Source organism: Serinus canaria, chromosome 4A (genome assembly GCF_022539315.1).
Source record: "Serinus canaria isolate serCan28SL12 chromosome 4A, serCan2020, whole genome shotgun sequence".
In the NCBI taxonomy this organism is placed as follows: domain Eukaryota; kingdom Metazoa; phylum Chordata; class Aves; order Passeriformes; family Fringillidae; genus Serinus; species Serinus canaria.
The window spans coordinates 12,346,494-12,360,403 of NC_066318.1; the positions used below are offsets into that span (position 1 = coordinate 12,346,494).

General features: G+C 42.6%; 1 protein-coding gene across 2 annotated transcripts in view; it reads right to left on the minus strand.

Moving 5' to 3' along the window:
• MAMLD1 (mastermind like domain containing 1) overlaps positions 1 to 13,910 on the minus strand; it is an 82,097-nt gene that overhangs the window by 60,512 nt on the left and 7,675 nt on the right. The window contains exon 1 of one of the 2 annotated variants that reach the window (XM_050974373.1): positions 8,065 to 8,398. The exons of the other annotated variant lie outside the window; for it this stretch is intronic. Within the exon in view, the coding sequence (XP_050830330.1) occupies positions 8,065 to 8,166 (102 nt within the window). The 5' untranslated portion in view covers positions 8,167 to 8,398. Of the gene's footprint in view, positions 1 to 8,064; positions 8,399 to 13,910 lie in introns of those variants that run through there. 2 annotated transcript variants of the gene reach the window in all.

A 13,910-nucleotide genomic window follows, 5' to 3' on the forward strand; every position in this document is an offset into this window, starting at 1 on the left:
TATCCATTCGGCTATATGGTGTGATAAATAGGTAATAAGAACATAATACAGGCATTTACCTTTCAGCTTCCAAAGGAGCTGGAAGCTAAAACAATAATACTTTCATTAGACTCTCCTGCCTGGCATCAAGAGCCAATTTCCACCTATTAATATGGATTTCTATTACCTGCCTTGTGAATACTGTTAACCCATTTATCAAGCAAGAAGCCATATTTTTGTCACTTATTACAAGCAGAAGGGGAGCAGAAGGATTGCTAAACCATGTCACATTAGAGCATCAGATTAAATCATTTGACCTAGAAGATTTTCCACTTACATTTAAAAAGGAAAAAAACCCACTGCAGCCCTGCTCATCTTACATGCAGTAAGATCTCTTGCAGGACCAATTTTTTCCTTGGGGTGTCAGGAGGAAAAAGAAATGGAAAAAAAATTCAGTCTGCAGACTAATTGTAAACTGGGTGTATGGGTAATTAAACATGCCTCATTGGTTCTCTTGATCTGTCAATAGTGGGTAGGAGGAGGTTGATTTAAGTTAAACGACTCAAGCCTCATGAACATTTGTCCCTTTTTGTGTCCTCTAAGCAAAGCATCACTGAACAGAACCACAGCCAAATGTGTGGAGCTTAGAATGAAATGTTTATTATTCAGATTACAGTGATGCCCAGAACATGCCAGGCAGTTTTCTAAGTGCAGAGGGAGGTGCTGGGACAGGTCCCTTCCTCAGCTCCTGATTGGCACCAAGAGCACAGATCCCCCACCCTGAGCAGAGTCTCTCTCCTGCTCCCCTCCTCCACAGAAGGGAGATGAATGGAGGGACGGCGGTGCTATGGCAGAGATGACAGGCACACAGCTATTAATCACATGTTTGTGGCTAAACACACTAAATTCCCACTTTCCCACAGCGCTGAGGTCTCCTTGTCCTCACAGCCAGTTCTCAGCTGCAGTGAGCAGCACTCAGCAGCTCATGGGTCCAAATGAGCATTTAGCTTTAGCCCCCTTGTACCTCCCTGCTCCACCACTCACCTCTGGCTAGGCTATCACAACTATGAATCTGTCTTGCTGTTCACACTGGATCAGATTTTAAAACATGTCTGCTTCCATGCCTGGTGCACAATGTGCACCTCAGCCACTTTCTCTGGAGCAATGACCCAGGAGCAGTACTTGTATTCCTCCCACTCTACACAGCTCAGCTACAGATGCCAAAAATACTTAAGACCTCAATCCACAAGGGATATATACAGGATCTGGTGAAGCCGCAGAATGTGAGCAAAGTTTCTGAAGTTATAATACCTCAAATTTTCTGCTCTGTGTTCACTGGAGTCATTGAAGATATTGAAACTGAACTGGGATATCTCAACTTTCCTTGCCTCGTTCCCTACTGCTGAAAGACCACAAACTTGGTCACTTGACTTCAACCACTCGGTGCTCGGTTATCCTCCTCACCTGGCTGTTCTTGTTTCAATTCAATTTTGACAAGTCACTGAAGTCTCCCTCTGTGTATCTTTCTGTAAGACTTCCATACAACTTCCACTCCTGGCACAGCAGAGAGCTTCCAGCACATGCATTCCAGTGGGGCCAAGGGACCTCCAAAACTCACACTGAGAAAAGAACATTTCTCTTTTCCTTCCCTGAAACCTTGAGTGATCCTTAAGTTAGTGAGTTACTCAGAAGTCATTGAGCAATTAGGCTGCTCATTACACTCCTCAATGAAATTATTACCACGAGTAATTCTCAGTGCAGTACTACAGGTTAGCCAATCTTACATCCTCTTCAAAAGACTCAAAGAAGTTCTGCACTTTTGTGAAACAGATTTTTAATTCCTCTCATACTCTTGGGTAGTAGTTTTATCCCATATTTTACTGTTTCTCACACTGCAAGTTAATGCATAGCCCTTTATTTCTCAATGGTCCTTTAATCCTTTTCTGTTCGTGCTGCAGCTCAGCACAAGGATGAGGGTATCTCTATAAGCCATGTGCTCAGGAGGCTCTATCAATATGCATGCATGGTGCAAGGCAGAAACATATTTCTCCTGAAGAAGAATCAGAAGTTGGGGTCAGACATTTTATACTTTAGCCAGATTTTGATAAGACATATTAGGAATTCATAGGGCTTTTATCATTTTCAACAGCAAGAGGATTAGACCCTACGCTGACAAGAGCAAGAACATCAGTTGTTAGAAGAATTATGTGCCACACTGAAATACAGTAAAGCACCTGAAAGACAAAATGTATTGTCTGATAAAAACACTCTAAGCACTTTCAAATTCAGCCCAGTGATGACTTGCCGAGTCAGTGCTTCATTTGTCTGGCAGAGTCAAAATTACAATGACTTCTGTTCCAACACTCAGAAATGCAACAGACGTGCACAGGGAAGCCAGGGTTTAAACCATGGCCTCACACAACGGCAAGGATTCAAACTATGCATAATATACTGATGCTTAGGCCATAGGGAAGAAAGGAACAGTAAGAATCTTTATTTGGATTCTAAAATTTTATGCTGCAAGCTTGCAATGTTGACAAAAAGACAAAAGCAATTTTTTTTTAACCCACATTCAGGAAAACCTAAAGATAATGATTCAAAAAAACCCATTCTCCTTCCAGTCTGAAGAAAGATCCCAAAACCAAAAAAAGAATCTCAGTTTCATCCTTCTTCTCCCTAAAATATTCAGAGCGCTGCAAACGTGTTACAAACTAAATGACTTTTTGTACAGAACTTTTAAAACCCTTCACTTTTAATAAGGTCGTGCATCATTTGATTTTAATTACAGATTTTTTTATCCCTTAAATTTGACTAAAAATGATGTGATTTACAAAGCAAACAAGCCAGTTAAACAAAGCTAATTAAATTCACTAGAGACAGCCTTGCTTTTCCCCTCAGTGAGTGTTTATTTCAGCTCCCAGTGCTCTGATAGCTCCTGACAGCTTGCTGGGACACAAGAAAGAAGTAGGTCAGGGTAAGCTGGAATCAGCAACAGAGGATCCCATTAGACAGGCTTGTAGGGTAATACGGAGATCGAGGAAGTGTGTGATGTAGTGACAGTGTTAGAGACACATAACAAACAGCCTGAGGACAGCCTCCAGCAGAACCGGTACATTTATCTTCTCTGTGTTATAATGACCCCTCACACGGCTTATCCAGGCTGTGATTTCTCGTACAAGAGGTGCTGTATAAACCTAATGACAAAAGGCTCTCCCGCTGGCCAGGCGGGGCCGAGGGAGCGGCTCCGCTCCCCGGGCAGGGCTGTGCGGGGTCTGTGCCGGGTCTGTGCCGGGTCTGTGCTGGATCTGTGCCCCGCTCCCCGGGCAGGGCTGTGCGGGGTCTGTGCTGGATCTGTGCCCCGCTCCCCGGGCAGGGCTGTGCGGGATCTGTGCTGGATCTGTGCCCCGCTCCCCGGGCACGGCTTTGCGGGGGCTGTGCCCCGCTCTCCGGGCAGGGCTGTGCGGGGGCTGTGCGGGGTCTGTGCGGGTCCGGGCCCCACTCGGGCTGGGAACACGAGAGGGAACTCTCTGCGCACAGAGTTCAAAGCAGAACAACACTGGCTTCTCCTAACCAGCTTCCAAAACATTATACTGATGATGGTGGTTCCAGTGCCTACACTGATCTACAGGCACCCCAAAGGGGCAAGAAAAGCCACAGTGGCAGCTAGGATTGCAGCAATCCCATGTGATGGGGCACAGGGGATGCCTGCTCCAACTGAGCTGTTCTCTGGGGGCTCCTGGGGAACCAGCACCCTGGTCCTTTTATGCCATTGGATGGGGCAGGAGGGCTTGGGTCTGTCTCCCCACACCACAGCACCTCTGCCTTTGGGAGCAGCGACTGGCAGGGAGGAGAGGCTGAGAAAGCTGTGGCTTCTGCTGGTTTTCCCAGATGGGTTTGATGTGAGATGAAGAAACATCAGTGGAACCAAGTAGGAGAACATAATCAAAAAGACCAAAGTGATCCATGTAAAATATAAAATGCTCTATGTACCACTGTTTTAGATGATTTAATGAAAGGTGTATTTTTACCACATATATATATATACCCAAATACTTAATAATGCAACTCCTTCTTCCTGAGGAAAAGTACAAAAGTATTTTGTTTAAGTGCCTGGGCATAAAAGCAGAAAACACACCACCATAAACTCTCCAGTTTCAATATTAAGTCAGAGGCAAGTGGAAAAGCAGAGTGCTAACTCCCCTTGTTCTTGTGACTGCTGCTCACACCATTAAAAGTCCAAAGTGTCCCCACTATCTCTGGCAGTGCTGTACATACACCAAACATTTAAATTACGAGAGTCCATTTGTCAGGCTCACACACAGCCAGAGAGATTCTCCCCAAACCCAAACTGTGTGTCTCACATTAAAAGGAGAGCACAAGTGTGTGCTGTCTTAGAAAATAGGTACTTTTGACAGGAACAATTTGAATTGCCATGGGCATAAACAAACACAAATGGAGAATGTTGTTTTATTTTGTTCAGAGCTCAATACATTCACTCTGCTCAGAGATGTCTCCAGCATCCACTTCACTTGAAGTGCCTAAGTGACTTGGTTTGCAGCAGCAATGGGGGTCATCCTGATAAAACAGGAGTTTCATTTTTCTCACCCCGACTTCATTCCCCCCTTCACTCAGTTGGAGTGCATCGTGCTCAGCATTTATCCCCTCTGTTTCTCATTACAGAAGCTTTCTGCAGCACAATCCCCATCCGGTGGCAGCCGTGCTTCCTGTTCTTCAGGGGGTCACGCTGTGTGGTCACTTGCACCCACCCATTTTACGACACCACACATCCCTTTCCTGCAATTTTTCCTTAAGCAGACAGTTCCACTGACTTCACAGAGGTTTGCACTGACTGACGCCTATTTGCTCCACCCCTGAGCATGGAGGTAAAATCCCAGCCTAGTTCAATGTCCTAAAGAAAAACATGCATGTCCTAACGAAAATATGCATTAGGATAAAAGCATTAAAATAAAGGAAGACAAAGAGAATGATCAGAGCAGCACTGCCTGCAAGGAAGGAAGGAAGCTTTTAATAGCATAAAATATAAAATTGATTTGTACACATATTTGATAAAAATCAATACAATTAGCAAGTAACTGAATACTAGAAAGGGAAATTGATTGCTTGAGGGCCCAAAGGACTCAGGGCAATCAGTCCATTCTTCTAGCTCCTCCACTCTTAATAAAAATTTACTTTTTCATAATCCTGCCTGAACTCTTTGCCCATTAATAATGCCGCTAAATAGCTCTTCTTTTAGCACTATTATTGCAGACCTGCTTGAATTACATTTGGAGGCAGTTTCGAGTGGCATGTCCTGGCCATTTTGCTATCTGCAGCACAAACCTCCGAGCAAGAGCATAAAAGAATAAGGGCTAATGAACGGCAGCACAGGCACACTTGAGAAGAGCTTATAAATTTAAGTACCAAAGTTTAAATAAACGGATTACCACAGAATTGATTTGCTACATCAATTTGGTCAGCTTCTGCTGATACATCATTCCTGCCTCAAAAGAGAAGAGCCACCGGTTTGAAACAACTAATTAAGCATTTTGAACCGTGGCCTTACAAGGGGAGTGGGGCTGCACTGCTTTGCTCTTCTGCCTCCCTTCTCTCAGGCAGTGACTCCTCACTGCAGCATTAAAATCATTACTCCATGTGAAATAGGAGGCTCAATTTACAGTCAAATCTAGATAAAATGAAGTGGCTTATATGGCTGCCATCTCAGAGTGGATTTCAGTTTCAGCCAAGGGCATCTTCTCTTTTTTCTTCAGGGTAGGATTGGAGGAACTAAAAGGCAATTGCTTTTCCCCACACAGGAGGAGGGAGGCTCCCAGGGGAGCCTCCCAGGTGAGGGTTTCCATTACAGTCAACCAGCTGCACAGCCAGATTGAGGATGCACAGAACTCATATGCATCTACCAAGGAGGCTTCTCTTTCAAAAGATCAGATGCCTTCTCAGACAAGAACTTTCTCAGATGTTTTGTCCACTGACTCATCTTTATAGAGAGCTCTTTAAGGCAAAAACTACCTTTGGGCCCTCAGTGTGTTCCCTGCCAGTGTGCAGTTCAGGGTGACATGGCCTTTGCTGCAAACCAGGGCCCTGATGTGGCAATAAACTTCAGTATATACTCAAATAGAGCTCTATGAGTAGCCATATCCAAACCAAAGGTAAACAAATAATTTTTCTAGATTAATGAGATCCCTTGCATGCTTAAAATTCAACAATGTAATTTAAGCACTTTCTAATGCAGTAAGCCATTGAATTGATTAAAATCATATAGGCATCTCACCATATTCACTTCAGCAGAGACTCTTTCATTCCAGAAATCTCACTTATTTCTCAGTGGTCCAACCAGACCAATGACTAAACTGGGCCATTATATAAACCTAAGGAAAGATCCACAGGTGCTTTGCAACTCAAGTGGCAACCTGTGGGAATGCCTCTGTAAGGGAGGAGGAAGGAGAACAGGCTGGCAGGGCACAAGCCTAAGTGATCCCTCACTGAGTAGTTATGGTGTTCTTACTCCAAAGTCTATCCTGCTGCTTCTTCTTACCAAGAAGAGACATTAGTCTGGACTCAGAAACCTGAAATTACACAGTTTCAGCGCTGGCCTTCTTTGTAACCATGACCAAACCACTTTAATCTCCTCACTTCCGTTTCCCTGGCTTTATTAATAAAGCCGAGAGAGTAAAACTTACTTCACCTAACTCATACATCTTTTGTGAAGATGAAATGCTTGCTCTGTGTAAAGTACTTGGAAGATGAAAGACATCAAGTAAATATTAATCATAGTCACCACACCTACCAACAGGATCTTCAGCACACTGATTTGGATCCGTGCTTGAAGAGGCTTTCTTTGTGCAATTCAGGAACTATGCTTTCTTGGAGTAGTAGAGCTGAATTAAAGCTAATCAGGAATTCCCATGTTAATCGGCCTTCTAGCATTCACAAGATCATAAGAAGGATGATGCTTCCATTTCAAAAGACAGCACAGTGCCACAAAATGAATTACATCAAACTGGCTGAAGCCCATTTACAGCATGGTCATGGAGGAAACTATTGGGAGTTCATCCACTGACATTCATCTCAGGGCATACACACTTGTAAATCAGCTCCTATTCAGTAATGAAATGTCGAGTGACTCATTCTTTCTACATTTGAAAAAGCTCTCAGAAAGAACCAAAGAGTCTTTTACTTTCATGTCTGCTTTTATAAACACTGAATTACATCTCCCTACTTCAGGGAAGCTACAATGCTTCAGAACCAGCTGTAAAAGAGAACATTAGTGTCCTTGGTTCGCAGAATCCAAGGCCACCTTAAGATCCCAAATTGCTGTTGAAGATTTGGAAAGATGTTTAATTAGCAGCTCAGATGATCTTCTGACCTAGCTTCCTAGTGCACAGCAAGGTGCACTGGTCTCATGCAGACATGCCTCTGAGGCTGTCCCAGAGAAGGCTGTCCCACGGAAAGCCAGCCTGGGGCAGGCTGGCAAGGCTGCTCTGGGCGCTTCTGCTGTTCCATGTGTGTCAAGGGCCAGATTATTTACTTAACATCTTAAGCAACTTCGGCAGCTCAAACTCAGCTCATGCAGCCATTGCTGTCCTGCTGGCAGTGAACTGCAGTTTGGCCAGGTGAAAGCTGCCCTCACTCTTTCTGCCTGAACCAGTGAATTCACAGAATAAGGACAGCAGGGCAGTCATACCTTGACTTTTGCCCGTGTTAGCACCAGCTCACATCCAAGGGGCACATCCTGCAGCTGCACAGGGAACAGCAGGTGTGTTTCAGCCAGCTGGGCTGCCCCAACACTGTGCTCACCCAAAGAAAAATCCTTCTGACAAAACAAACCCAACCAAGCCATGCCTGTGATCACAGGGAGTGCTGCTCCCTGCCACAGCTCTGCTGCCTCTGGAGAGGCGACACCAGGTGAGATCCGAGGAGCAGAGTAACCACAACAAAGGCATGAAGGGAAGAGTACAAGGAAAAACAAGGGTTGCAAACTTAAAAGAGACAACAGAAATAAAGTAAAGCAGTGCCTGGAAGTCAGTGTCCAAGGAACACAGAACAAATTTGCACACAGGAAGCACTTACTGCTTGAATGGAAGTCGTAGGAGAAGCTGGACCTTGTGGACCAGGCATGTGAGAGATTCCAGCCTTACTGAGGCAGTTCTGGACCTGCTGCGCCTCCATCATCTCCCAGATACCTGCCCAGTTTCCTCAGCTCTCCTGTCTCCTTGGGTTTGCCCTCCCTTTGGTCCCAGCCCATCCCAGCTCTCTCTCCCCTACCACTGCCTCCTTGTACTTTGGACCTCTTCCCCTCAAGCTCTCAGGCTATCCATGTGTGGCTGCAGCAGCCCCAGCCTGCGCGGCTGGTGCCGCAGAGCGGCTCCGCTGGTGCTGGCAGTGCTGGGATCCAGCAGGATGAATGCACAAACAAACAAGCTACACTACCAGCACAGCTATGCTCCAAAAGGAAATGACCACTGGATGTTATTGCATAACCCTTCTGAATAATGAACGTGTATTTCTTGAAAATACATGCCACCTAATCCCCTTGGCATTGCAGACATTTACCACAGGATGGTAATTTAAGTTAATCAAGCCCTAAGCTCCATGCAAAGTTTAACAGTTTGCTTTGCTACAGTTTGAGAAGCAGATGGCAAAGCACTCAGTGGCACATTTTCTGCCATTCTTGTACAAAGGGCTGTACCTGTTTCTGTTCCAGGCACGGACAGAAACAAATGGATGTTTGCTGGACTAGCTGGCCACTGAATACCCTGAAATAACATACACGTAGATGCTCCACAGGGAGGTCTTGTGGGCAGCCAGAATTGGTCACTTCCTGGCTAGTTTGCCATTACTGCCATTCTTAGAAATGATAAAATTAAAGCTACAGGCTAGCATAAGGCTCTTTGCAAGTAATCCAGGTCTTATCTGCAGAAGTACCCACATCCACAGGCAGTTCCATGCAGACAAGTAGTACGGGTTTGCTTACTCAACAGCACTTGACACTGCTGCAGTAGCTCACAGTATTTCTATGTAAACTGTCTTCCAAATAACTCTGCCTGGCATGTGGGCACCAGAAACCAGTCTGAGGGTGGCATTTGGATTTCAAACCACCTCTGTGGACAGTCACTGAAATGCTCTATTTCTGGCTAGTTTGTGGGATGCTGGGCTGGGGTAGACAAGAACTGACAAGGGGAAAATAGAAATTCATAGATAACATGTAAGGCCAAAATGCTTTTAAAGAAAGGGCAATTCAGATGGCCTAAGTCAAGCTTTTTCTAGGTATGTAGAGAGACTGGGAAGTGCGGTGGTGAGCAATGAACAGTTTATCTTGAGACATTCAACATTTTCATAATTTATAAACAGCAGAAAAAAACACATTTCTCCTTCAAAACAGGGAGCTGAGCCCCCAGCATGCAGCTAATGGTGCTGTGCACAGGGGATGTACGTACACTAATTGACTGGGCCATGGCCACAGCTGCCCCAAGCATTTCTGGAACCAGCATTTCCACAGCAGCACTGGAGCAGAAATGCTTCACATTTATTAACTTGTTTGGTTTTGATTGTTGGATTGGCTCCCCATTCCCAAGGCTCTCAGATTTATTCTTTTAGCTTAACACTACAAAGTAATCAAATCACTCTGTTACAGCTGACAGACTGTGGGAGCCCTGAAGGGGAGGGGAGAGCGCCGTCAGAAGAAACAGCTACATTTTCTTTTACATCCTTCACACTTGCCCTAAACTTCAGATTCGACTCATCTACATTTCTGGAATTCAAGAATATTGAACTTTTACTGACATGAGAAGTTATTTGAAGATACAGGACTTTCACTTGAAATTAAGTCTGATCTACCTCCTGGGATCAGGGACCAAGATTCACTACTCATAAGTACTGAAAAGCCCAAATGCACTCTCATTCTGCTTCAAGTCAAACACAAGTGTTGCTACAACCAAGAAAACATCTTTCCAATGCTATGTGAATTCAAACCAACATACTCATACCTAAGAAGAGGAGATGAGATGGAAGATTCAAACATGCCTTTGTGCCCTTCCATCAAATGTGTAGAATAGGTAGGAACAGGAAGACAAAAGAGATGGCTCAGAGAGTCAAGATTAATATGGAAATGGAGAAAAAGGGCATGCCTTGGGCTGGATTTTGTGTCTCTCTTCAGTACAATTTATTTTCAGCTTTACGCTATGCAGTATTAGAAAATGCTTAGCACACAACCCTTGATGTGGAAGACAAAGAATTTTTTTTTTTATTTAGATGAATCCCAATGTCCTTGTCTAATGTTACCCAATGCAAAATTAGAAAGAAATTACTGCTTGCTTGGTCATGTGTTTTTGAAAATAATTTGAATGACCCACTGCTTAAAGTATGGACAGGGTCCTCTGTTATTAAAATCTAAACTAAGTCTGTACTCAAACTGACAGGGTAAAGCATGAAGAAAGTCCCCCAATGGGTTTCTTTAATCAAGAAAAACAAGCAAAAAAACCCATGAAGCCTGTGAACAAACAGTCTTACAAGCTTTGGACTTAATATACCAACAATGTCAGGCATTTCAATGCAGCAGCATCAAAACTAGATATTTACTGCTTGGTAGTGAGTAACCCTTTGAAAAGGGAGGAACAAAAATTCCTTTTAAATGAGTCACCATTTGACAGTCAGAGATCAAAACCTTTTGCCTGTATTTCTGACTACAGATTGTATAAACTTGAGTTTTTTCTCTGTGTGAATTTATTTAAATCAACACAATTAATCAAGAAAATAAGTAAGTTAACAGAAAAAGTGAGTTTCTTAAAAGTACCTGACCATCAGCAAGATCTACTGGGTTACTGAAGTATCAAATACATTCAGAAATTATTTCCTTATATAAACTTGGACTTGTGAAAATCCTAGTAAGATTTTAAATATCTAGTCCAAGCAAAGTGAAATTATATTCAGTATCCATCCTGACAACCACATGAAATGAATGATACATAATTATTCTTTAACTTATGTGAATGTTTACATACTAATGCTTGGGGACAAAGCTACTAGTGTGTTTGGAACTTTTACAAATATCTTTGTAAAATATTGAATTTTTTACTATTGCTGAAAACTTAAACCCATGAAGACCCATGACAGAGAATGAAACGTTAAAATACATGCCTGAGGGTAGATGCCATTTTTGTCTTTAAATATTTTCTTTAACCCCTACATGAAATACTGAAGTTTCAGCAAAAAGAAAGATACTATAATGTCATATCAGGGGAAAAATAAAAAAAAAAAGTCCACCTAAGTTGTCATTACAGCCAAAGTAAGGAAATAAAACTGTTGTTCACAGTGAGGGAAGCTTCCAGTAGGCTACACCTGCCTTTATTTTGAATATAATTTCCAACTATTTGACAGGACCCTAAAGACCTCAGCTGGTAACAAGCACTGATGATTTATGAACTATTTAACTAGTTAAGGATACTTAGTGTGAAGGTAAAGGTAAAGCACCATCATTCCCATTTTACAATGCACAAGTAAGAACCTAGGAACTATTTACTCCTAAAATTGCCTCCAGCAATACGTACATACAGATATTCAGGCCCTTTGAAAAAAACAGTGGATAACTTTGAAATTAGAATAAGCATTACTCAGCCTTGGCTTGTTATATGAAAACTGATATCCACAAAAAATCCCACTTGCACCACAGAGCTTTCAAACCATCCTGAACTTCTGACCAGTGAGAGCATCTCCAAACCTGACTCAGCTCAGGGAACCACCCCGTCCTTCTCATAAGTCGATCTTAATTCATGTTCGATTTACTTGTAGATTGGAAGTAATTAGAGAAAATAACTACACTAACTGGTTACAGTTTGGGAATTGAGGCAACTGAAGAAAGAATTCAGAGAAATAATCTGATCTACTACTGTAAAGAGAATCAATCATCACTTTCCTTCCATTAGTCTTTTTGGCAATCCTGTGTCACTGTTGTCACAAGCCTGGATAACGATGCCACATTAATTCTGCTTTTGAGAAAGGAAATACAAAATGCGACTGTGTAATTGTGTCCTGCCTGACCTTGGGGAATATTTAGGGGAAGTTTCCCATCAAATGCACCTACAGTTTTTACTGAAGGAGAATTACTGAGTTGGGCCCATGCTTTGTAACTCAAATACACAACACAAAAATATACAACCAATCTTCTGTTTCCGTTTGAAATAAACTATTAGTATATAACCAATGATTTTTAAAATCCAACCTTACATGAGAAACTACATTTTCAAAGTTAAAATTATATTTTTAACAAGCCTGGCTCAGAGTTGATGAACACGGTGCTGGATGACAAGACCCCTACTGCACATTTCTGATGTAACACCAACAACCTTTAGCTACATTTCCCTGAACTGGAGATAGCCTGCATTTCCCAAGCCTGAACTTTCCAAAAGAAAAAACAGCAACTGACACCTTTGTTGCAAATATTGCAGAATTGGAAAAGAAGAAAGTCATTCCATGTTTTGTAACAGGAGCAGATTCACTCTCTTCCCTCAAGACAGCAGGCTGCTCTCAGTGTGAACTGTGGCACTGCTGATGTCACTGTGAGCAGGGACAAGAGGACATAAGGCCTTTTGTACTGTTCCCATGATGCCGCATGTTAAAAAAAAATCAAAAATCAAAAATCATTATCCAGGCTGGAAGAAGCCCAAGCCATCATAAATGTTTGTTTACTGCAATTTGGCAGACCTTTTGAGAAAAAACAACAAACTACACTTCGATATGTAATCCTAACCCAAAATGTCAGATGGGAATCAAGCAGAAACCATGCCATTATTTTGAGGAAACCATGAATTATTTGGGGGAAGCTTTTGCTGAGATGCTTATTTGAGTGTTTCTCTGTAAGCAGATATCACTTCTATTACTGTGGCTATAACTAACAAGTTAACAACACTATTTACACTAGTACAGTTGTATCATTAGAAACAACAAGATTATGTACTTTAATTCTAATGCCAGCACAATTATTTTAACACCAAGTGTGTCAGATCTGACTCTGTACCCCCTAAATTAATTTCAGAGTAGTGGCTAAATAAAATGACATACTTCTTTGTGCTTTTGTTACAACACGCTCATGTGCAGCAAACTGTGAAGAAAATGTAGTAATTAGAGGTTAAATTAATCCCTGACAGACAGGCAGCTTAGTAAAGCTGGGCCCTCTTCAGAAAACAGAACATAAAGCCTGCCAGTCTTTCAGAATTAGGCACAAAGAACAGGGAAGATTGGCAAGTCCCTCACTGCTGTGATCCAACCGAAGGGATGGAATGCTGAAAAGTCGGCGTAAGGCTTGGAGCAGCCAATACTACCAGGCAGATCTTGTGACAAATGTGATTTAGAGCTCCAAGGGATTGTTGCTGCAGCCGCTCCAACTGCCTGATCAGGATCAACCACTTGAAATTACAGACAGTCTTTTGCCCAGCAGAACAGGCTTCTAACCACCGTGTAATCTACCTCGAGACATTAATAAAAGCCAACAATGGCATTATATTTCACAACATAACTAGAAAGTTACCTTGCTGCTCCGGATTTTAATGCAGGTAATGGGTTTCACTGCCCTCAACAGAGTAAATGTGCTGGGTTACTCTGAAAGAAATAAATAGGTAGGTCTGGGGTAGGTGTAACTACCTAATGTGCTCAGAGTTTTGAGGTACTTAATTCTAGAGAAAAATAAACTTAGACAGAAAAGAAAAACCATGCAAGAAGAAAGAGGCAGCCAGATCATGATGATGATACCCAGTAAGTATTTCTTTTGTATGTGTGTCAGCAGAGGTAAATGTTTTTCCCAATCTCTCTAGCTGTGGCACATGAAAGTAGCCAGGTTTTAAATCCATGCAAACACAGCCTGTTATCAACAGGGGGGTAACTGAAGGGCACCTGTTCTGTGCTGTGTGAGAAACATCTTGGCT